At 35.8% G+C, this 26507-nt stretch overlaps 2 protein-coding genes across 2 annotated transcripts in view; one reads left to right on the top strand and one right to left on the bottom strand.

Moving 5' to 3' along the window:
• The window catches only part of LOC129741073 (klarsicht protein-like), a gene marked incomplete at its 3' end in the record, with an annotated part of 366425 nt that overhangs the window by 115161 nt on the left and 224757 nt on the right, over positions 1-26507 (top strand). The gene's annotated exons all lie outside the window — the stretch shown is intronic.
• LOC129744832 (odorant receptor 63a-like) lies at positions 7683-8960 on the bottom strand. The gene is made up of 3 exons (XM_055737560.1): positions 8467-8960; positions 7957-8407; positions 7683-7889 (listed from the first exon to the last, which is right to left on the bottom strand). Exons 1-3 carry the CDS (start codon positions 8907-8909, stop codon positions 7683-7685), a joined length of 1101 nt encoding a protein of 366 aa, XP_055593535.1. The 5' UTR covers positions 8910-8960.

The raw sequence follows: 26507 nt of genomic DNA on the forward strand, positions 1-26507 counted from the left end.
GTGAACAAGTAAAAGAAACTAGTGTTTGGCTGGTTGCCATAATATTGTAAAAAAAATCCTTATTTTCCGAGATTTACACACAGGAAAGCAAAAAGAAAACTCAAGTTGGGCTAAATGTTTTGAGCTAGCTTTATCTAAATTGGTTTTTTATTTGGATTTTAACGTTGATAACGCATTCTTAGTTTTTTTTCGAATAGTCCCTGAATTATGCCTAGAATTTTAACGTATTTCGTCTAAAAAAATTTCAAATTATATGCTTAGATTTTACCAAGCTTTGAAAAAAAGATCCTGATTTGCTCAGTCTTCATAAATGTGGGGAAAATCTGCGATAGTTACTCTATGCTTGGAACGGTTAAAAAATGCATGTTTACGAAATTTGGGTTCAATTTAGTTGAAAACTATAAAAAAATATATTTCTGATAATATTATTTCTGAATTAGAATTTCAATTGATTTTCATGATAAAATTTGAAAAAAAAAACTCACTTGGCTGGTTTGTTAACTATAATCCGTTCTTGAGTCTCAATAGGAAACTATTGGAAATTTGATGGCTTGAAACTTTATTCGGATGCATCCAAATAAAATAATTGCTTCGGGGACCCTCAATGAATTTTTGAAATCTTCAATTTTGCATCATTACTTTCTTATGGACGTATCCTGAGAGCTCAGTCATCAAAAACTCCCTTATCAGACCTTGAATGTTAATTTGACACTCCTCTTTTAAAATATCGCTATATCTCTTTTGTTTCTCAATCGATTTCACGAAACTTATAGTGTTGGAAACCTCGTAATGTAACTCAAATATGTTTCTCAGACATTTTACCTACAACACTTCAGTTTTCCATTATTCAAAGTTTAAGAAAAAAGATCCGATAAAACATGCTTCGGAATAAAACTGTAGATCAGCTAACGGAATGCTCAAAAATAAATTTCACTTAGTTTACATGAAAACCAATGTTAGAAGCTATACGTTGCACATGAGGATACACTTTTTTTTTTTTAAGATCATGACCACAAAAAATGTAAAAAAGGGTCGTAAAAACCGTATTTTTAAATCAATGAACCGTCAACATTTTTAAAGTTATACCAGATGAATTTTTAAAAGAGGATTTAAAAAAAAGTTAACGCAATTTGGCACATTTTTGCATCTTTGGATTTTCAAAATTCGAATCACAGAATTTTTAAAGAATTTTCCCAAGTAGCATAACCGAGAAACGAATAAATCAGTCAGTTCCGTATTGTCATAAGTTCATCAAATATTCCGTAGGAATCGAAGCCATGGTCGTCTGTCTGGTCGCCAACATTTGGAGCGCAATTAACGACTTTCCTGTCGACGTGGAAGAGTTAAAATGGGATTGCATTCAGTAGTGTAGACGACTTTGTTGTAGCCCATGAAATCGCCTTTTTTTTCTCCAAAGCCAAGGCGCGAAATCCATTATTCCTCCTGCTGGCGAAAACTGGTCGGCCTGACAATCTCCAGAAAGGCTCTGGACGCAAGACGCCTCAAAAGGCAATTCGCGCACGTTTGCTCGCTTGCGTGCGTACGTGTAGTAATTCGCGTGGTGGTGCGTTTTCCCGCAATTATTTGTATCGTTTGGTCTTTTGCTGTATAGTCTTGTGTTCGATTTATTGGAAACAAGTTTTCTCGCTTCCACAGTCGTTTCGTTCCGGGGGCTCCACAATATCATCGCCATCTGGAGATGTCACACCGTGGAATGTAACGGACTCCCGGTTGATGTACATTTTCCCAGCAGTCAAAACGGCAGCAACTCGCAAGAATCGCTCAAAGCGGGGGGAAATTGGTGCTGGACGGGGGGCATAAATGGTTTCGATTTATTCAAAGCTTCTCGAGTTTTCCAATCCTCTGTATGGCACTCGTTCAGCTGCCTACCAGGCTTCTTCTCGGTTGAATTACATTGGCTTCCGGCTGACCGGCGAGGCCAATTATCGTAAACATCTCACGCACACTCGAACGCCGAATCCCCCCGTTTGTGGTCAGCAGAGTTGAGGGCACTCCTGATCCAGATCTCGTTTTTTTTGCTTTTCTCTCGTTTTGCTTACCACTCACATCTGTCGCCCCTTTTTCGTGAACTCGACCTTGTAAGTGGCTTCGTCGAATTGAACCGGTTGGAGAGACGACGTTGGGCAATATTTTTGTGCAGTTTCCTGTTGCACCTCCTCGAATCCAGTTTGCCAGCCGAAGGCCAGTATCTCATTGGGACCGGAGGCTGGGAGACAAATTTCTGTGAAGCAACCTAAACTGTATTCAATATCATAACGGAACACAGCATCCCTTCTGCTCGAAGTGAGCTGGTCCATAATAAAACAGAAGAAATATTAGTTCGATCCACTTCCAACAGCCGGACGTCCAAAGATGAAGATTTATTGTAAAATTTATTCAAATTTATTCTTGAGGAGAAAAATCTACCGAAGACGATGGGTGAAGACAGATAACTTCACCAGCTGAGTGCTGGCTGTGTTTCAGGAAGCCAATTTTGACAGAACAAATTTATTTTAATTAGAGCTTCATCAATAAAGTCAGGTCCATTCGAAATTGGGTCACAGATTTGGAGGTTTTTATTCAAATGGTCTCAAAGATGAAACGCAAGAGAAATTTACACTAAATGGCAAAAATATTTACCAATCTATAAACGCCACATGTCAGTGATTGCAAAATTTGATGTTTAAAAAAATCGTTGAAAAACAGGCACTGAATCTAAAATACCTATCACTAAAGCTAGGACGTTCTAATATAACTTAAACGGATGCTTTTTGAATGATGAAATTCCTGTAAACATGAATTCTGGACAGATTTAGGGTTGAAACATGAAAAAACTACCTATATTTGTTGTTTACTTTGGCAGACAAATTTCAAATATTCATTAAATTTCGTGCAATTTTGAATGTTTAACTTACTTTGACGGGACCTACACTCAAAAAAACTCTTCTCATGAATGCTACATGAAAATGTACACAGATTTTTGCAACCATGAAAAGCATGTGGAATCTCAGGAGGCAAACATACCTCGCTTCGTCTTAGAATTGACATTAATTTTATGTTCCGATTAAAACGTACATGGATTGATTAAATTGTTTGTGAAAAAATGTGTTGATTTAGCAGACATATTGGATCATTCCAAAATCACGATTTTATTATTACTGAAGGTTCTCCATCTTGTCAAATTCACATAATTCATAATTCACATAACATAATTCACATGTACTTGTACAGCATTTTTCCGGCTGAATCTACTTTTTTACGCAGTGTCCGTTTTACCCAATGATGCAAAAAAGTGATTTGCAAAGCATGTTTTAAATAGCTATAAAAACACTAACATTACACGTTATGAGCACCTACGTAAAAATTCAGATGAATTCTACGTTTCCTTTTTTTCTGAGTGTAATTTTTTTTCTATCTCTCTATATAAAAATGAATGTTTGTCTGTCTATCTGTATGTTCCCTATAAACTATAGGCTTTGGGTTCGGAGATGGTTTATCAATACTTTCAACGATCAACGTGAAATTTTGTGTAGCCTTATTTCAATACCGGGAATGGTTTCCATAATACTTTTAAACCCCTCCTAATCTAAAAAAAGGGACTCCCATACAAAATTCACAAAAAATTAGCACAATTCGAACAATTTTCGGAAAACACTTAACCGATCAACGAGAAATTTGGTGTAAAGCCCTTTTTCAAGACTTACTTTTTAACCCCTCCGAATCCAGAAAAGTGGTGCTCCCATACAAAATTACAAAAAATAAACAGAATTTTAACAATCCTCGAAGGATTTTTGGTGAAAATCTATGAACTTAAGCGTTTTGAAATAATGAGATGATTTATTGAATTCACCAATAAGTTTTTAAAAAGTTAGATGATAAAAAAGTCACACGTGATGGAAGCCGCGAGACGAAAATTAATTTTGGACACCCTCGTCAAAAACCTGACGTGGTCGGGTTCAAAAATCGCACTATTAAGCAACCAAACCGGACATTGGAGAAGAATGTAGAAGCCACAGGACGGGCCCAGAAGTTCTACAACAAGGTTCTAACGAAGTACGAAGGATGCATCCTCATGGATGACGAAACGTACGTGACGATGAATTTTGGGCGGCTTCCTGGTCAAAACTATTACAAAGCCACTAGACGGGGTGACGTCCCCACCAAGTTCAAATTCGTTTTTGCCGATAAGTTGGCAAGAAAGTGTTTGATCTGGCAAGGTATTTGCAGCTGCGGACGAAAAACACCGGTTTTTGTGAAAAACAACACCATGGACTCCGAAATGTACAAAGAGGTGTGCCTGAAAAAGGTTTTTTTCCGTACCTTAGATCTCTCAAAGGACTAGTAAAATTTTCGCCAACTGCCCTCAATTCCGCCCTATCGAAAAATTTTGGGCAATTGTCAAGCAGAAGATGAAGAAGAATGGTAGGACGACTCGAGATGCAACAGAGATGAAGAGATTGTGAATCAAAATGGCCGCTGGATCAGTGAATAGGGTTTACTCGACGACAAGTTCGAAATTTCATCATAACAACATTGAAATAATTTTTTTTATTATTTTTTCTTTGAAGTGCAATAATAACCCTACATTTTGAGTACAAAACATTTTTATTTCGTTTACATAGCTCCCTTTCAATGCATCCAGATTTTGTGTGATCCATGCTTTAGGTGGGGGCATTGGAGGTCGGAGAAGGTTCTTATTATGGTTTGAGATCCCTCCCTCTCAAGAACCGATCTAGCAAATGGTACCAAATTTGGCGTGGGAGGGTATTTTTGTACGTGAAATATTTCAATTATTATTTGAGATCCCTTGCCTTTTCCAGCTAAGTAGGGAGAGGGGGCCTCTCTTACAATTTTTTACATAATTTAAAAACTAATCGAACAAATTGAACCATATTTGGTAAGAGATGGTATTAGGGTACGAAAAATGGTTAAATGAGTATTTGGCACCCATATCTCCTCAGATAGGGTGATAGAAAGAGGGGAGGGGCTCCATTACATTTTTTTTTGCATAATTGGACAATAAATCGACCAAATGGAACCAAATTTGGCATGGGAGGATATTTGGGAACGATAAATGTTTTTACGATTATTTGGAACTCCCCCTTCCTTTCTATGGGGAAACAGAAGAGGGGCGCTGGGTCTTCCATACAAATTTTTGTATTACTGAAGAACAAATCGAGCAAATGGAAACAAATTTAGCATGGGATGATATTAGTATATGATGAAGGTTTCCGTTCGGTATCCCTTTACCCTTCCAGTGGGAAGATGAGAAGAGGGAGGGGGGCTCCTGTAAAGTTTTTTTTACATAACTGGAAAACTATTCAAACAAAACGAATACGAGGGATATTTCTACCAATATTTGAGTTCCCTTCCTTCTTCCTTTGGAAGATAGGAAGGAAGGAGAGGGGCTCCTATACAATTTTTCGCCCAACTTGAGAACTTATTTAAGAAATGGAGGGTTTTTGGGTACGAAAAAATGGGAACTATTATTAGAAACGCCTACCTCCTTCAAGTAGTGGAGGATGGGATGAAAGAAGGAGGGGGGGGGGGGGGTTCATCCATACAGATATTTTTAGCATAAATCGAGCCCAATCGAGGGACCATCTTTCATAGGAGAAGTTGTTTGCGTTCGAAGACTCAAGACTCAAGACAATCTAGAAGCTCAGATGTAATGAGAAATAGTTTGCTTTTGAATGAAGTTTAAATTTAATAAAAAAAAAAGTTTTTTGTAATTAAAATAATTTTAACGAACTTAATTTCTTTTATGGAAGGGATCCGTTTGAATATTGATAAATATTGTGCGGTGGTTTTATAGATATCCATAAAAAGCTTGTAAGCCACTGCCAAATTTTCAACATGATAATTCAGAATGATAGTGTTTTTAGAAACGAACACAAACACATACAGGTGTTAAAATAATTACTTTCAGACTGAGTAGTAAGTTGTTCTAAGCACTGAAAGTTTCAGTGCTTAGAACAACTTACTCCCGTTTGTTTCTTGACCCATAGAAAGTTGGTTCCAGAGAAAGTTTAAATTAATTGCTTATCAATATTTATAACATAAAACATGCGTCGAGTGTAATCTTTTGACTCAAGTGCTAATGTTATCCTCTTAGATTCTACTTGGAAAAATTGGAAACACTTTTGGTATACCGCTTCCAGAACAAGACCACTAAAATCAACCGAATCATGATGAATGAAAACGCCCGCCTAATGGCTTCTGGTGTTTCTCGTATCATGGCTTCGGATAACCAGATATAATTGATATGCTTTTAGCGCCGAGAAGCTTGGTTCGGCAAAGAGGAAGTTATATTATAAGCAATTATTCTTCCCTCCCCGGCTGCTTCCAGGCATTTGAACATTCGCTGGAATTCCTAAGAAATCGTCAAGCAACAACATCAACTGAATCGCTGCAGCAAATAAAGTAAGTTTGCAGAGATGTTTTCGAGTTATCTCAACGCGATCCATTGTGTTCTGTGTGATCAACAACAATTCGTAAGAACATTATCTTAATGGGTTTATTATGAGTGGGTGTTTCCAGTTGGGCCCAATTATCAACCCGGTTTCGTTTGCCAAAATTGGGTAAAATTTTCGCAGAAATATCATTACATCATCTGGTGGTGTTCACGTGAATCCTCCAACGGAAAAAAACGAGTTATGATCCGACGCAGCCTTTCTAGGGTACCACTTCTTTCTAGGAATTGACTTCGTGGTAGCCAGCCTTTCGCCAATCTTAACGAGGGATCTTCAGAAGAAAAAAAACTCAATCAACCAGTAGCCCCAACTAGTCGTCGTCGACCTGAAGCGGCTGGAGGAAGCGACAGAAGCTAACCAATTGCGCCTGAAAATTTACATAATTTGATTCAAGATTTCTGCCGTCTTCCTTTTTGATAGAGGAGTTTTCTCCTCGCGAACTAAACCGAAAGAGTATTGACTAGTTCCTCATCCGATCTCCGGCCGGTCACTACTACTAGTTTCGTGTTTGGAACGTGAAAGGGTCAATTGTCTGTCACTCAGAAGAAAAAGCAAAAGCAGTAGCATCAGCATCAACAGCGTCTCGACGAAAAGAAATGTTGTTGATTGGCAAAGTGCTCCTCCAGTTCAGGAGTACGACTCTCCACAGTACGTTCAGTGTACAATGTTAGATCAATTAAGATTGTCATGTTGGACAGACAGTAGTGCAACTGCTGATGAATGACGACTGGCTGAGTGAGTGACTGACTGAGTCGAGTGCTCCCGGGGAATTACTGAATACCAGCAGCATGCATACATACTTATGATCAATTGAAAGTTTTCAGTCATGTTCCAAGCATATGAATTATGCTCTTGTTTAATGGAAGCTAATTACCAATGGAAGTACTGGGGCCCACTTAAATTAAAAAAAAAATAATGTCATTGATGTACAGATTGAATTGGGTTGGGACCAAAAAATGCTGCCTTGGGAACATTATGAAGCATTATTGTTCTTAACTAGAATTATTATTCTTTCCTTTTTCAATTATTAATTTTATGATTGATCTAATTGTTTTCTTTTTCTCCTTTCAGGTAAATACACATCTGTTGATTTCGAATACGAATTAGTGAGTATGAAAAACATCAATATTTTGGATGTTCGTCGTGCTTGTGCCTATACTTTAATTTTCCGGTGCCTGAACAATGTGATCAACTATACAGAAAAACTCTCTAGAAATTCTTTTTCAATATCAAATAGTAAGAGTACGAAGCTTGAACCACCAAACCCAGTCGCTCGATGTTGACAAAGTAGAATTTGGCCGCGGTTATCCCAGTAGGCCTCTGGGCCCGTCTCATCACCAGTTGCATATCCTTCTGCAAGCCTACTGTTTCTTCGTACCAGGGATGGTGGTAGATGGCTTGGCCTACTGCTGCTGCCTGTTTAATTTGAAAAGAACAAAGTTAGGCAAATTGTAAAAAAAAAATTGTTTCATAGAAAGCTCACGCTTTCACTCAACAGGGTTCCGTTAACGCAATAAACAACCATCTCTCCCATCAGAACAACAAACAGAATTATTACGGTGACGGCGTTTGGTCCAAAATTGGTGGAAACGTAGAACATCATCAAACACCAAATGAGAATACAATTCAATATCTGATTGATCAGTATAAAGCTGACGGTATCCTCCAAATGTTCAGTATACTTTAGCGCCAGTTTGTGCTGCTCGATTATGGTCCGAAGCTTGGCTCTCCTATTTTTATCCGTCGAAACTTTGTGGAGTTGTCCGATTTCGGATCTAATCAAATCGAAAAGTTTGGTCCCATATTGGATGATCACCAGAATGACCGCACCTTTGATCGAACTCTGATATGCCGAGCAAAATATAGCCGTTGAGCAGAATATCAGGTAGACTATGTTGTGAAGCAAGTTTTGACGAATGTCTAACCAGTAAAATCTGTGAACGAAATTATTGAAATTTTAATTTTTTCACAAAACTAACTTAACTTCTCTTACTGTATTTCAACAATCAACAAATATTCGCCTTCGTGAGGAAAGAATAGCTTAAACAAAGTTGAAGCGAAGGGTACACCCAAAAACATCACCACCAAAAATGCGATATAAGCGGCATAACTTTTTGCAAACAGCTCCATCTTCCGGTTGAACTCTCCAATCTCATACAAACACTGCCTCGAATCATACAACCCAATGGATTCCCTCAGCACCTGGACCAGCTTCCGGAAAGACTCGCCCCTAGTCGCAAAAATCCCAATCGAAATGCACACCTCGGTGAAGAAGATCAACTCTGCAGTATTCCTAGCCAAAGAATCGAAACCTTCCTTTCCGGAACCGAGAATTGCTTTCGGTCCAATGAGAATCAATCCCATCCAAAAGACCACGCCGTAGTAACGGAAAATTTGCCTCCCAGGGGCTTCCCAAAGGCCAATTCGTCGTAACATACCCGTTCCGAATTTTAGAACTTCCAGCTCCGGAGGGAGTCCGGGAACCTTTCCGGGTTCCATCTTCCAATAGACTGAATTTGAATTTCGGGAAAGTCTTCGAAGTTAAAGTTCACATGGGCCATGTTTTAACTATTGGTTCCACCCTGGTATTTGACGAAGAGATGAAAATGGTGGGCCTGTCCGATGCTAATTGGGGCTTACATTTTGATTACATCCTCTGCAAACAGAAGGTTGTCAAAAGGATATCGATTTTGCAATTGAAATCAATTGAAAAAAAGTTCTTGGAGTGTAGAAGACTTTTTGCAAGTTTGAAACTTAAACAATACAAGACAGCAAAATTTAAATTTTTTCGAGGAGCAAAGAACTTAACTAATCAACTTTAATGATTGACTTTCCCGAAGATCGCGGGTAACTTTGGCTACTGAGAAAAAAGTTGTAGAAGTTTTCTCATTTTTTATTTTTTCCAATTTCGAAAAATACGGCAATTTTGACGATTTTGTAAAGAAATTTTAACCCAAATTGAATTTTAGACATTTCTCAAACCATGAGTCCAATCGTTTTGTAATCTTCAACAAAATTCTTGAATGAATTAAAATCTTTAATATCAATACTTGAAGACTTTCTTCAGCGGTGTCAGAATTGTTGTAATGTATATATAAAAATTTCTTAGAACTCTAAATTTTTTTGTTAAGCTATTTATCTCAGAATCCATAATAGGTATCTAGAAATATCTGAATCCTTGATTGGATAGAAGATAATAAATAGTTTCGAAATCAGTTTTTGTTTTTTATGTAGGCTTTTAGTTCATCATTTATCAATTAATTTATGATTTTATCATTTTAACGTTTTACTCAAAATCGAACAATTTCAAAATTTCCACACGCCATAGCACTAAAACAAGAACTGATAAATAGACACAACATGGCAATTGATTCGAATTCAGGACGCAAAAATCTTCCAGAAACCGTTATTAAAACATAGGCACCAAAAATGCTGTTTCCTAGTGTAATTTAACAAATATTTATCAGTCATATATTTCCATTCCGGATGATTTTTTTTCTACCAGATTTTTTGCGCCCCACGCCCATTAGATTTCTAAATTTTCAGACAAAATTCCTGGAAAAATCCGGGAAATTTTGGGCAAAATTCAGAAATTATTCAAAAAGGAAAAATTTAGAAAAAAAAGGTACCTGCTACCTTTTTTTATGGAAAAACACCAGCAATTTTTTAAATCGTACTCTGTAGGCTTGATGAAACGTTATTGGGCGCTATAATCAAAACTTATAAGGCCGGAACCAATTTGAAATTCTTCTTTTGTCACTTGAAGTTGAAACATCACGAGGAGAGGAACAATAAAAAATAGTTCAAATTTTCAATAAATTGGAACAAATTGGGTACAAGCTTGCATACAACTACAAAGTAGAAAAGCGAAAATTAGAGGACAGGTTGCGCCAGATAGTACAACGCTGCAAAAAATGACTTTTTGCTCTTATGTGTTTTTTCGATTTCTTTCGGGTCACCAAGCATCAGTGTGAAATTTGAGATGATTTGGTTGATTCCTGAGTTAGCGCAACGCGTTTAAATTTTGTATGGAAATTTGTATGGAAGAAGAAATTTTTGCTTGTTAAATCATCCAGAAAATTCAAATAAGCTTGAAATCAAGTTGGTTTTTGATTTTTGGTTTTGCCTACTCTTAAGCCTAATTTTTTGATAGCATGACAAGTAGCTAAACATTTCATGAAAAAACTTATAATCATTTCAAATTTAAAAAAAAAACCTGAATCCATTGAAAAGTATTATAAAATGGCAGACTTTGCTTGCTAGAGCTTTAATGAATCCGTGACATGTTTTTTCAAAGGTTATATAAAACAATAAATTTCCTGGCAATACAAAGCAGATGTTCAAGATTTTCTTATTCTCATCCTACGGATACACAGCTATCACACAGCTATCACACAGCTATTTTTTGGAACTTTTAGTACATCTCCGTCGATTTTTGAATGAAAATTTTTGCTTTCTCATACAAATTTAAAACTCAGGACTGGATAGATGGCTCCAATTTTTTTTTCTATTTCTGGTAGCAAAAACCAGAAAAAAGTTAAGAATTTGAAATTTCTGTACAAAGTTTGCAGCGGTCTAGAGTATAGTCCTCACGTAGTTAACCCTTTAATGCAAAGAGTTGTTTTAAAACAACACTAATGAAAATACAAATATCTCGAAAAGTAATGAGTAATTTATTCACAAAAAATTAATCTAGAGATTGAAAAAAATAAGCTTAGTGTATTTTTATTACGATATTTCAATGTAAGTGTGAGATATTGAAAAAAAGTATCCGGAGAAATTGCAAAAATCAAATTTATTTATTTTTTTTTTGAAAAAAGTAGTATTTGGAAAATCGCAGTTATTTCTTCAGATTTGCAAATTCTAACAAATTTTTCAATCTCATTCAATCAAAAACACCTTCCTGCATACAATTCACAAGTTTTTGAAGAAATTAGGAAATTAGCAAAACCGTATTTAAATGAACTAAGAATTTCAAAAATTATTTTTTAACTTTTATGGGCCATAACTTTTATAGTACTTAAAATAACGATTACAAACCTGTAAAATTTTGTTATCCGAATTAAAATGTTATTATTTCACTGAATCAATAACTTTAATTCTCATTTAAAAAAAGTCATGTATTAAAGGGTTAAGACACTTGGCATACTTTGTTATCCAAAAAAAGATCTAAACTAACATTTGTAAAAAGAAAAAAATTTTCAGGCCAAATTTTTAGGAAATTTTTTTGCTTTGAAACTACAATTCCTACACAAATTTAGTGTACGTGAGAGTTTTAGAAAAATGATTGAGTTTGTAGAAAAAAAGTATTGACAAAAAATATTTTAAAATCCTACACTGAGAAAAATCATTTTATAGACTAAACTCAATTTCCCCAAAAACGCCATCTCAGAATTTTATGTTTTTTTATAAGACGGGTGGTCTTTAGAAGCATTTTTGCGGGATTCTGAGCTTAATTTCGGATCATAACTTTAAAATGCGATTTCTGGCATTTATAAGCGTTTTTTTTCAGGATTCTGAGCTTAATTTGGGATCACAACTTTAAAATGCGATTTCTGGCCTTTCGAAACTTTTTTTCGGGATTCTGAGCTTAATTTGTGATCACAACTTTAAAATGCGATTTCTGGCCTTTAGAAGCGTTTTTTTCGGGATTCTGAGCTTAATTTGGGATCACAACTTTAAAATGCGATTTCTGGCCTTTAGAAGCGTTTCTTCGGGATTCTGAGCTTAATGTGGGATCACATCTTTAAAATGCGATTTCTGGCCTTTAGAAGCTTTTTTTCGGGACTGTGAGCCTAATTTGGGATCACAGCTTTAAAATGCGATTTATGGCCTTTAGAAACGTTTTTCGGGAGCTTAATTTGGGATCACAACTTTAAAATGCGATTTCTGGCCTTTAGAAGCGTTTTTTCGGGATTCTTAGCTTAATTTGGGATCACAACTTTAAACTGCGATTTCTGGTCTTTAGAAGCTTTTTTTCGGGACTGTGAGCTTAATTTGGGATCACAACTTTAAAATGCGATTTCTGGCCTTTAGAAGCGTTTTTTTCGGGATTCTGAGCTTAATTTGGGATCACATCTTTAAAAAGCGATTTCTGGTCTTTAGAAGTGTTTTTCTTGGGACTCTGAGCTTAATTCGGGATCATAACTTTGAAATGCGATTTCCGGCCTTGAGAAGCGTTTTTTTTCGGGAATCTGAGCTCAATTTGGGATCACAACTTTAAAATACGATTTCTGCCCTCTAGAAGCGCTTTTTCGAGATTCTGAGCTTAATTTGGGAACACAACTTTAAAATGCGATTTCTACCCTTTAGAAGCGTTTTTTCGGATTCTGAATTTTATTTGGGATCACAACTTTAAAATGCGATTTCTGGCCTTTAGAAGCATTTTTTCGGGAGCTTAATTTGGGATCACAATTTTAAAATGCGTTTTTTCGGGATCCTGAGCTTAATTTGGGATCACAACTTCAAAATGCGGTTTCAGGCATTTAGAAGCTTTTTTCGGGATTCTGAGCTTAATTTACCTCGTTCATACAACTTGTGCATATTTAGGGAAAAAAAAGTACTTCTAACAAAACTTTTTCAAGTCCATACTGAAATAAAATATTTTTTTAAGGTGTATAACTTCACTTCAAAACTAATAGTTTAAATATTTTAGATTACCAGAAGCTTGTTTCTGAAGTATTCAATTCATTGCACAATTTCACCATCCTCAGATTGAAAAAATTGTTATTGTCTATCTAAATACAAGAATCGACTTCTATACTCACTTTGCGATGTTCAGAGTTGTAGACCACATCATTCCCCTCCACAGAAAAACATCGATTCTAAGATGGCCATTTTATTTTAAATCGACTTTAAGTTTTAAGTTTGCATTTTTTTCAGTGTAAGATTTCAACTTACTTATACCATCAAGCCATCAATAATTACAATCGAAGCTTTTATTTCTACGAAATTAATTTAACGAAGCAGTTTTTGAATTAAAGGTTGGAAATCTACACTGAAAAAAAATTTCATGATTTTCAAAAAAAAAAATCATGAAAAAGTTTTTGTTAGAAAACTTTTTTTTTCCTTAAACATGCACAAGTTGCAATCTATGGACGACTTGTAGGCCTTCTTATCCGGTTTATAAAATAATTTCATCAAATTTTGAGATGGGATTTTTTGGGAAATTGAGATTTATTTTTTAAATTTATTTTTCTCAGTGTAGGATTTGCAAAAAAAAATCCAATTTTTTTTTTCTAAAAGTTCAATCATTTTTCCAAAACTCTATCATGGATGAGGTTGACGGTTTTATCCGGGTTTGTCCGGATATTTAATACCAAATTTGGGAAAAGTCCGGTCCGGCCCGGTTGTCCGGATTTATTAACTTTATTTGCAAAACCATACGAGAAAACAAATTATGTTGTTAAATTCTTTATTTATGCGCCCAAAACACAATTTTTTGAGCAAGTTTTATAAAATAATAATCGTAAAAGGTAAAAGGTAAAAGGAAGCCAAAAATATGATTCAAAATCTGCTGTTAAGTTTTGATGAAACAATTTTTTTTCAAGTTTTTTTACTTGATTTTAGTTGAGTAATTTTAAGCAAATTTGCCCGGATGTTGCCCTGATTTTTGATCGATAATTTCGAAATGAAAAGCCCAGATTTTGCCAGGTTTTTAGATAAAATTGCTCGGATTTTTCCGGCCCGGATACGTGCTGCAAAAATTGAGTAATTTTAAGCAAACTTGTCCGGATATTGCCCGGATTTTTGGTCGACATTTTCAAAATGAAATGCCCGGATTTTGCCAGGTTTTAGGATAAAATTGCTCGGATTTGTCCGGACCGGATACGTGCTGCAAAAATTCTTGCAACCTTATTCATGGTCAGAATTTGTGTAGGAATTGTAATTTTTGAGCTAAAAATGTTTATAAAATTTTTGCATGAAAAATTTGGCGCTTTTCAAATGTTATTCTAGATAATTTTTGGGAAAACTTAGTATATCAAGTTACTTTACTAGGTAATATTTTTATGCCCACTAAGTTTCATTGAACTCTGAGAGGGCCAGTTCGTCAATGTTACAGACCCCGTCCGTTTTTGGCAACACGCCCGTAAATTTGATGTTGCCAAAATCGAACGGTTTTTATGTCACTTTTTAATAGTTTATTTTTATTTCGAATTTATCAAAATTGATGTAAAAACATAATATTAGCAATTTTTTTCAAAAATTGGCTTAATTACATACATTAGTTTTAAGCAGTAAAACATGGAAAAAATCATGTTTCTACTGTTTAAAACTAATATATTTAAGCCAAATTTAAAAAAAATCATGCTAAAATTACATTTCACATTAATTTTTATTAATTTGAAATGAAAATTAATTATCTTGCTAATATTACGTTTTACATTAATTTTTATTAATTTGAAATGGAAATAAAAAATAAAAAAGTTACCAAAAAAAATCGTCTTTTTTGGATGTTGCCAAAAACGAATGGTTTTGCTCGGATGTTGCCAAAATCGAACGGGATCTGTATTTTATTTCGAACATTTGATAAATTCTGGGATACAAAAGGTGATACAATTTCCATCTTCCACAGTCTTTGAACTATTTGAATTTGCGAAGATTTTATCGATTTTCTCATCAAAATATCTTAAACTGTATTTATTTTTTCTTCGGGATTTTCGCAAAAAAATCAAAAGGGGGTGGGGCGGGTGACAAAAGAAGAATTCTATCTTTGTTTCGGCCTAATAATTCAATTTGAGTTTTTCGTTTGATTAAGAAAACAATGTGAATACATAAAGAAAAAACAGGATAACTGGACTGGACCTGGACTAAGGTTGCCAGAACTTTTTCTACACTTTTACTGGTCGAGCAATTCTCGTCTATTTTGTCTTAGAACCTGGCAAAATGCGGGCATAAAATTTATCTTTCAATTCGGGCAATATTCGGTCAAATTTGGTCAAAACCCAGAATTTTTTCGACAAAAATCAAGAAGGAAAACATTTGAAACCCTTTTTTCTACGAAAAACATCAGAAGATTTCAAATCATGTTAAAGGCTTCCAAAAAATGGTTCAAGATTATTTTGATAGGACTTGAAAACTTGGTAAAAAAATTGCATTTTGTATTGACGAGTTCGTCGAGATTTTAATTTTTGGTCTTACGCTCAGTCGGACCTGGATAAGCATTTTTTTGTTTCCCGTTTAAAGAGGATGCTCACAATATCATCGTTAGCTACCAGTTTTATCATCATGTTCCTTTCTTAAGGATTGCCACTCGGATCAATGTTGTTTTTTTTGTTAGTAATATTTCATCCAGTCTTCACCATAACCAGTTCCCTTCTGATTGGTTTTCCGAATGAAATCTTTGTTTTCTGCCATCTTACATTTAAATGTGTCATTTGACACTTACATATTGCGTTAAGGCATACGAATCATTTCTTATGTGGTTGATCCATCCCACTAGTAAAAAAAGGCAAATACTAGCTTAATTGCCGAATCAAGACTAAGCCGTTTTCAGGGTCCCGCAAATTAGGAACGCATCTCATATTTTCCAAGAGCGTCTGACTGTAGCAGAGCTTACTTGAATGAACTCATTCAACATTTTGACCCGACCCCGCCGGAGATGATTAGCAGCAGCGGCGAAAACATGTATGTAGGTAGAACTTCTTCGCAAAAAATAAGCCGCCCAACTAAAATAAAAAGACGAATACGAAAACAAAGTTCGCCGGAGTAATTACAAGCATTAATATATCACCGAGGTGGAAGTGCCAGACCCGGCCGAAGAAAGTGACAAGATTTATGGCGTGTGGCGGTGGAGCACATTTGTTCGGAATTTCTCTTCTTTTTTAATCTTTTGTCTCCGGTATCAGGCCGCCATACTGCTGGAGCATAAGAAGAAATTGAAGCGAAAAGGCTCAACCGCCACGCTCTGTAAGCAGGGTTTTTCGAGATGTTGGTCACATAGGCAAGAGATCAACTAATTTATGTATGTGAAATGGATACATACATACATTGTGGTGTGCCGACAATGGTAAAAGGGTTTAAAACCATGGCCGCCAATTTCTCCCGCTTGCCGCCGACAAAAATGCTTGCTCGACATGATAGTTTCTTTCCGTCCTCCGTCGTTTGGCTCTCGGATGTTGTGAATAATTTCATGTAATTGAACTGTGCGGTCTGTCTGAGAACAACGGTTGGAAAATGAACTTTGGGAGAGAGATTTGTTATCGCTGATGATTTAACAACAGCCCATTAGCGGATAACCTACTGCTAGAAATAGTAGGCGGCGGCGAGTTCCGTTCGGTTAAAAGAACCTGCGCTATCGAACGGAATCGCAGCAATCCAGTTGTACAATACGCGAAACTGCTAATCATCGAGTCTTCCGACTCTGAGTGATGCCGTTAGCCAGCGCTTGCTAAGATCTCTGGAGCGAAACGACACGGACGGTTCTTCCTCTTCTAGGATTTGTTACACTCCTTCTTTAGTTTCGAGTTAGAGTCGTCTCTCTTTCATCGTTCCGGTCAGGGAGTCCTTAATTGGTCTAGATTTCGCACATCAGGGTCTTGTCTTCAAAGTCGTCTTGTTTTTGTTAGGTTTCGTGCAAATTTTCGCTTCAGGTCAATAACGGTGTATGCCTGTCGGGCCGATCACCGATAAAGATTAAAAATACAACCAATCAGTGTTAATTGGCCTAAAGACAGGCGGCGCTACCTTTTAGCGGTAGTCTTCCTTAATAATAAAAAAAACTTAAATAAAACTAGTGTTTCTTGCGCTGAAGTGCGTGTTAACAAGCTGAGTACGTTCCGATGCCAAGTGCCGACACAGAAGAAGAGAAAGATCTCAAACGTTGCGAAAAAAAATACACTGCAAAAACCTTTCCAATCGATCGATCGAGCTTTGATTAAACCAATTAACTTTCTCGACTTGGAAGAAGAAGTGCACTCTTCCATTCAATTGTTTGATTGTAGCCAGCCTTGACAAGTGTAGTAGGCACTGAGTTTTTTACCATAGAAGGAGCGATAATTGAGTGACAATTTTTAAATCTTTTCCCCCTTGTTTGGTTCCTTTGATCCACGGGAAATTTTTCCGAATACCATCAAAGCAACCCAACTATAGCATAAGTAACTCTATCGATTCAAACGATGAGAAAACGGGAAAATGTCAAGCATGTAAATAACTCTGGTTTAGCCGCGGCCAAGATTCCATCGAACCAGATAACCGCAGAGACACAAAATGTGAAGTAATTGGATCCTAATCACTGTCGCATTAATAACAGAAACCTCGCTCTGTGATTTGAATCGAAGTCTGGAATCCCAACGTAACTACTTACTCTGTTACTCATTCGAAATGTCGTCGCCCTCCTTGTATTTATGCTCCAAACTATGCACCCGGATGCTGGCTGGCGCAGGGATTATTCAAATTGTATGTTTCACGACGACATTTGCGCTTCTACTCACTCGTCTAAACCATTTATGCTTGTACCAACATAGAAGATCTGACATGTGCGAACGTAGTCAGTTTCATTTTTTTTTGCCCAGACTCCGTCAAAGCGACCTTCTGTTTAGCGTATTTGCTTCAGAGGATGACGATGATGATGTGCTTGAATGCAACAGCAAAGCAACATATGTGAAGCATAAACACATAAATTCGATCGGGCAGCATACAAGAAACACGGGGGACACATTCTAATTTTTCCTCGTTTGTAGAATCAACGCTTTGAGCCGAGCTCTAATGTGGCGGTCGAGGGAGGATTGTCTACGGTGTTGATTGAAATTCGGCTGAATTTGTCGAAAAGAGGAAGTTTAGATGGCATTGGAGGACAGAGAGAGCTGAAACCGTGTGTTCGGTCGATATTTTCGGTATCACACTCTAGAGGAAGATTTTTTTCTATCTAACATACTAATATCGCTCAGACAGTTTGGTGACAGATGGATGGTTCAAGGGTACTGACATATAATTGGAAAATTTGTGTGTGAAGGTTTTTCTCTTGAACTTAGGCCGAATTTGCTGTTAACATGAAGAAACTTTTTTGTGGTTATTATCATTATTATTAATATTTATTAAAGACCCTTTCACAATTGTCATTCGGGTCAAGGCCTCTTTTTTGTGGTAATTTTATTAAAAAATCTTTAGATAAAAAATGAATTTCTGTCTGTCTGTCTGTCTGTCTGTTCCCTACAGACTTGAAAACTACTGAACCGATTTGCATGAAACTTGGCAGGTGGGAGCATTGGAGGCCGAAGAAGGTTCCTATTAACCCCTCCCTCTCACTGGAAGGGGTCCGATGGAGTCTCTCAAATAAAAGTAACATGAATGCATAATTTGAGAACTTATCATGCAAATGGAACTAGAATTTGCATGGCAGTGCATTTGGGTACGAGGAATGTTTCTATTAAGGTTTAGTTTCCCTTAAATATTTCTTTCAGTGGGTAGATAGGAGCGGGAGAGGGGGCTTCCATATAATTTTCTTGCAAAACTCGATAACTAATTAAGCAATTGGAACCAAATTTGGCATGGAAGGGTATTTTGATGTCAGGAATGTTTCTATGATGGTTTGATACTCCTCCTTGACTCCAGTGGAGAAATAGAAAGGAGGGAGGGGGCTCATTTTTTGCGTAACTCGAACTCTTATCGAGTAAATGGAACCAAATTTGGCATGGAGAAATATTTGGGTACGTTAAATGTTTTTATGGTTGTTTGGCATCCCCCTTTATTTCAGTGGTGAGCTAGGAAAAGCGGAGGGGGTCTCCAATGATAATTTTGGCGCAACTCGAGAATTAATCTAGCAAATGGAACCAAATCTGGTATGGTAGGGTATTTGAACGCAAGAAATGTTTCTTTTACTATTTTAGACACCTACCTCCTACATTGAGAGTAGCAATGTTTAGGGGAAGGGCACTGTAAAACTTTTTTTTTTTTGCGTAACTCGTACACTTATCATGAAAATGGAACCAAATTTGACATATAAAGATATTTGGGTACGTAAAATTTTTAGAAGACGATTAATCACCCCTTTCTCCTTCAAATTGGAATAAAAAGTGCAAAGGGGGCTCCCATACAATGTTTTGCAAAACTTGAGACTTAGTGACTTAGTTTAGAAAATGGAACCGATTTGGCAGGTAAGAATATTTGGGTACCAAAAATGTATCTTTGACTAATAAGTACCCTCTTTTAATTCCAGTGAGGAAATAGGAATGGTCTCTCATACAATTTTTCAAATAACTCAAGAACTTATCTAGCAAATTGACAAATATTTTAGGCCCCTCTCGTTTTCAAGTGGGAGGATAAGAAGCGGGGACAGGAATCCATATATTTTGATTTGCGTGACTGGAGCACTAATCGAATAAAACTAAATCCGGAAAAAAGGGTATTTGAGTACAAAAAGAATTTTTATGATTGTTTGACACCCCTCCCTATCCTACTTTAAGTCGGAACATATAAAGGGGAGCAAGCTGCTCCCATACAATTTTTGCATAACTTGAGAACTAATCAAGCAAATCGACATAAATTTGGCATGGGAATGTATTTGGGGCAAGGTTGCCGAAAAAAATTCTGTGTTTTTGAGAAAAAAAATTTTGAATTTCTGTGATTTTACCCAAAAATTCTGTGATGGTTTTCTTTGATGCTTTTTCCTTTATTTTCATAGAAAATTCATGATAAATTGGGTCTTTTTTACATTTAAGTTTGTAAAATCAATTAAAAATACATATCCCATCATACTTTTTTAATTTAAGGCAAAAAAATCTTAATTTTGTATTGGCTAAAAAATCATAATTTTGGCTATCGATTCAAAATTCAAAAATTCTGTGAAATCTGTGAATTTTTCAAAATTCTGTGTTCTGTGACAGAGATTCTGTGATGAAAATTTGCTCAAAATTCTGTGAAAGTACAGATTTTTCTGTGATTTCGGCAACTTTGATTTGGGGATGGGATGTTTTTATGATTATTCAAGACCCTTCTTTTTTTCCAATGGGAAGAAGGGGCAGGATGAAGAGGTCTCCCATACATTTTATGTCATATTGCGAGAGGCAAATGAAATCAAATTTGGTATCATTTGAGGCACAGCGAGCAAAAGGAATCATATTCAACGTGAGAGCATAAATGCATACGAACAATATTTCACCAATGATTTAGTACCTTAATTTTTTTCCAGCGGGGGACGGGATTGAGTTTTTGCGCGTAGCTCAAAAAATTTAAAACAACGATTGAAGAATAAATTTTAGATCAGGTTTTAAAAATGGTAAAAGTACGTTCGAATAAATTAGAAAAATTCATTTGCGCCTAAGAATTCCAACCTCAAATTGCAGCACTCATTTTAAAGTGGTTGAATCTGAATGATGTTAAAAATTATTTAAAATGATGTACAAATTATCGAAGCAGCTTTGTCCTTTCATATTTCAAAAACCAAAATTCTCGTTACCCTCTTGAGTGATTAAAGTTCTGAGCGCTACCCAGGGTGGCCATGCACTCTTTCGGGAAATGCGGTAAAAATTCGGGATTAAAAAACCTCCGAGAAAATACGGCAAAAAGTCGGGAATTCTTCCGTGAAACTAGGATTTTTTTACTTAGCTGCTCAGTGCATATATTTCAGTGCCTCCGATGCTTCAGGATAACTGAAAAATAGTATAACTAGAACCATGTCCTAGAGAATTAAACTCTAACTTCAAGCAACTCAAAAATTATAAAATTGTACACTTCAGTCCAGTTGTTAACGAGAAATAGCTGGCAGAAATATGAGATTTTTACGTTTAAATTTCTTTGTGATCTTTTATATGTCATGATTTTTTTTAATTTTTTTTTTTAAATTTTTTGCTTGTGAGTCTGAATGCACAATACGAATGATGAAATTTTTCATCCAAATCTTAAAAATGGGGTTTGGACCCCAATCCTGAGTTTAGATTTAGATTGCCTGATTTTTTTCAACACGTATTTGGGCTGGACAAATCCAGGCTGCATTATCTAAAAACCTGGCAAAATCCGGGCAAATTCGATCAAAACCTAGAAATTACTCATCAAAAATCAAGAAAATCAACTTGAAAAAAGAATGTTTCTCATCAAAATTTATCAGCAGATTGTGTTTCAGACTATCAAAAAACCTTTCATGATTATTTTTTGAAACTTGGTGTTGATTAAACCTGAGCACCATCGCCATAAAAAAAAATTGAAAAAAACATAATTTGAATCTCGTTTTTTAAACCTGATAAGACGATAATTATTTTCTTGGATTCAAAACTACTGGTACTGGTCCTTACAATTTATAAATTTTGTATCTTGTTGGAATGATTTGTACATTGAACTGAAGTTTCTTGAAAAATGTTGATGACGTTTAGTTCGGTCTGCTCGAATTCCGACCATTTTTTATACGGTATAAAATAAAAACTCAAGAAATATTTCCAGATGAAATATTGACGAAACAGAAATGAAAATTTTGTTATCATTGTAGTTGTATGGATAAAATTAACGAAAAAACACCAAACAATTTCTGACTAAAAAAATACGGTCAAATAAAAACAGTTTTTTTACTTGAATTGGGTTTTACGAAGTTAATAAAATACAAACAAACAAGGTGTTTGAAAAAAATAATTCGCATGATTGCACTTAGGATTAGAAAAAAAACCTTCTTTGTAACTTTAATTTACTTATCTGTGGTTGTTTTGAGTCATTTATACAAAATGTGCCACTTGATAAAAAAGATTTTTACTACAATACACCTTTTTATTGTATTCATACTCCAAGTAAAGAATTTCACATAAAACAAAATCTTTCCACTTTGTATTGGGAACCTATATTTCTTTAAAAGTAAAAAAAAAGTTTCAGATGGTAAATTACTTACTTTCTCTAATGTTACTGCCTTAAAAAATCTCATAAATTATTCAAACCTGTACTATTTCAGTATAGTTAACGGTATGAAATAAGGCCCGGTAACAAAGGAGTTATTTCGAAAATTGAATCTTGTTAAATATGCTATTATTTGCTGTTTATTTTTTGTTTGTTTTTTGAGAATCGGGAATTTTACCATGCGGTAAAAAGTCGGGAAAAATGCGGAAAATCAAATATTGAAATTTAATTGCCACCCTGGCCATACCTTTGTTTCAAAAAATTTCGAAATTATTTAAAACAATGAAACACCGCCTTTGTAATGTAGCTCCGATATGATCGTTACCTGTAATTTCATCCACCATTCATAATGTTGGAAACTTCTTTATAGTTAATGTTCCAGAAATTTACCCTCAACTCAACTCATTCGTTCGAATTTCATACACCGAGCAAACTTCGCTGTTCTAACAACCTCCAAGTACCTCAACGGTTGTGTCATTAGCCGAGAGAACGGAAAAAAGGCAATTTAATCCCTGAAATTGACTCATTTATATTCAAACGAAAATTGGCCAACTTCAGCTCAAGCTCGGTCTGTACCCACACGGTAATTTGACCAAGAACTGCGACTGTGTGCACAATTATCGCAGTTGGGGCTGTTCATTGTTCGCTTGTCCACCGGTAGAAAATAAAAACCCACCTAGTTCATAACTTTCAGCGCCATCGTTTGAAACCCAAAAACCAAATTAAACTCATTAAAACTGATTCATACCACCGAAGGCTGGCTGGCTGACTGACTGACTGACTAGTCTGGTAGAGTACATACACATTTTGTTGTGCTCGAAACCCTCCTACGCTGATGGTGGTGTGGAGCCAGCGCAAGACTATCATCTTTCGAAATACCATTTCACGATGAACTGTTCCCTCTAAGAGGTAGCCCAAATTTTTTGAAAGGAAATCTTCGGGAGCGCAGAAAATTGACCAAACCGATTCGAACAACGCTTTAGAAATTGAAACTGGGTCAAGGTGCGTTAGCGTACGGCGTAACTGGCCTTCGATTTTGCAAACATGTCAATCATCAATTAGCGGCATCCTGTCGTGAGTCTGCTGGCGCTATGACAGGCTTGTCATATTTGAAATGTGAAGGGACAAATTGCATGGCGAATGACCGAAAAGGATTATAGTACTGTACCATGAATATTAGCAATTGTCAGCGGACTTGACGTTGCACCAATTATGATTGTTTTCTGTTTGCGTTAGCGAAAGGACATTTAAATTGGTGTTTTGGTACACCTACTAAAATTAAGTTGTCAAGCTAGGGATTTCTCTCAACAATAGCCACAGATTGCGATCGATTTGCAGAAAAATTTGCCTATCAATTTGAACTTAAACTACCCTCCCCACAATTTATATTTTTAAAAGATCAAAAGTCTGTAGAACTTAACAGGTTTACAACAAGTGCTTTCTTAATCAAGGGACTCAAGCCACTTAGCGAGAGGTCACAAGGCAGAAGAATTTTAGGACGAATGGGTCATTAGGCCGAAGGATGTTCAGCCGAAGGGGTCATTCAACCGAAAGTTATTTAACCATAGCTTATAAGGCTGAATAAACCTTATACCGGTGAGTCAAATAAATCTCATTGATAGCAGATGGAGCAATAAAATTAGATGTTTGGAATCGAATGTTTGGAAATGGAAAACCAACACAGGAAAAGATCTAATTTACGCAACTCTAAGGCGTACATTTTTCAAAGTTATGATGGCTAACATCTTACAAATACTGGAAGCACATGCCCACAGAAAGTGTACTACACGGAGAAAAAAGTATAGTTTCCAATATCCCACTCATATTCAATTATATTTCTGATTGATTCTCGACCAACTATAAATCTGAAGATCTCAACTATATATAATAGACAACTTGATTGATATTTTGCACTCAACAATACATATAATAGCCTCAACTATAGTTGAATGATTGATTTTATGCATTCAACTGTAAATATAATAGATTCAACCATAATAGTATGATTGATGTAGTACATTCAACTATAAATATAGTAAATTCAACTATACTGGTATAATTGATTTAACTGTAAATAAAATAGACTCAATTATATTTCTATGATTGATTTAATGAGATCAACTATAGAAATAGTAGATTCCGAGAGAGAGGGGTCCGATACGAATGCACAGAATGCACACGTTTTCTAAATACCGGACTCTTGCTTCTATGTGATCGATCGTGTTGATCGTAAAAGTATCCTGCAGAAAAAATATTTTATAATTTCAGCAAATTTAAAAATTGTCATAACTCACCATATTCCGAAAGATGCCATCGTTGGGAAAATGTCGATTGAGTCGCGATTCAAGTCAGGTTTTGTTCACGAAAAAATATGCTTTTTTGCTGGGCACTTGGTTGCGATTTTTCTTGACACCAGTCGATCCCCGGTTCCTTTTGATTGGTCGGGGTCTCACGGCAAAAAATCTTCCGCCTAGCTTGTCCAGGTGACCCAGTTTGGTTTCGGCAGCACCATCAGTTTCGCCCGGATAACAAACTCCTTGATATTCGTTTGAAGGCCATGTCTAGCAACTTGTGCTCTCGGAAGAAGGAGGCAGGGAGGTTTTAGGAAAAAATAGTCAAGCTATTGATAGATTTAATTTTTGTAAATGCCACAGTTTTACCTGCCGTTTGAAGCCGTGGTTTTTTGTATTTTTTCCGCTGTGAAAATTTACTACACGCAAACCTGGAAATACTCAACGTTTTGTGAAATTGTAATTCGTTGGAGAAAATTAGTCTATTTTCTCGCAATCAATCATAGATGTATAGTTTAATTTACTATGTTTATAGTTCAATGCCTAGAATCAATCATAAACAGACTAGCTGAATCTATCGTAGTTACAGTCTATTTTGGAGATGCGAGGCACTAAAACACGTTTTACATCAACTGAAATCATTTTGGTTGTCATGGCTGATAGCCATGTTAGACCAGCACACAATAAGTCTCTTGTATGCAAAAATCAAATGCAAAACATGCTACTAAGAAACCTCGTTCTGAATACTAGCTTTCTAGTTCATAAGAAAAAAATGGTATTTTCCTGGAGCATACCCAATGCGCTTTATAAGATCAAATTTTTATCCTAGGAGTTGTCCGAAGTTCCTTTTTTATGTATGTTTAAGCAAGCGCTCCGTTTTAGACTTCACCCTTTATTTTTCGTTAAAACATGCTAAATACTTCAGCTTTATTTTCGCGTACAGCTCACCCTCCAGATTAAGTTTCGAAGTTCTGTTAGGGGGCGTGTTGTGCTAGAGCTAACCCTTAAGCCAATTAAGTATGCATCTTTTCACATTCAATGCACTTAAAAATTGTTAAGTTTATCAAGTAGTAAATAAACCATAATTTGTTCGGAAACCGTTAAACGAACGTTGAAAAAAATTTTAACTGGAGTTTCGTTTTGTAGCAGTGTCAACCAAAATTCTCGTTACCCTATGTCCTAGAGAATTAAACTCTAACTTCAAGCAACTCAAAAATTATAAAATTGTACACTTCAGTCCAGTTGTTAACGAGAAATAGCTGGCAGAAATATGAGATTTTTACGTTTAAATTTCTTTGTGATCTTTTATATGTCATGATTTTTTTTAATTTTTTTTTTTAAATTTTTTGCTTGTGAGTCTGAATGCACAATACGAATGATGAAATTTTTCATCCAAATCTTAAAAATGGGGTTTGGACCCCAATCCTGAGTTTAGATTTAGATTGCCTGATTTTTTTCAACACGTATTTGGGCTGGACAAATCCAGGCTGCATTATCTAAAAACCTGGCAAAATCCGGGCAAATTCGATCAAAACCTAGAAATTACTCATCAAAAATCAAGAAAATCAACTTGAAAAAAGAATGTTTCTCATCAAAATTTATCAGCAGATTGTGTTTCAGACTATCAAAAAACCTTTCATGATTATTTTTTGAAACTTGGTGTTGATTAAACCTGAGCACCATCGCCATAAAAAAAAATTGAAAAAAACATAATTTGAATCTCGTTTTTTAAACCTGATAAGACGATAATTATTTTCTTGGATTCAAAACTACTGGTACTGGTCCTTACAATTTATAAATTTTGTATCTTGTTGGAATGATTTGTACATTGAACTGAAGTTTCTTGAAAAATGTTGATGACGTTTAGTTCGGTCTGCTCGAATTCCGACCATTTTTTATACGGTATAAAATAAAAACTCAAGAAATATTT

This window comes from Uranotaenia lowii, chromosome 2 (assembly GCF_029784155.1).
Source record: "Uranotaenia lowii strain MFRU-FL chromosome 2, ASM2978415v1, whole genome shotgun sequence".
Lineage (NCBI taxonomy): Eukaryota > Metazoa > Arthropoda > Insecta > Diptera > Culicidae > Uranotaenia > Uranotaenia lowii.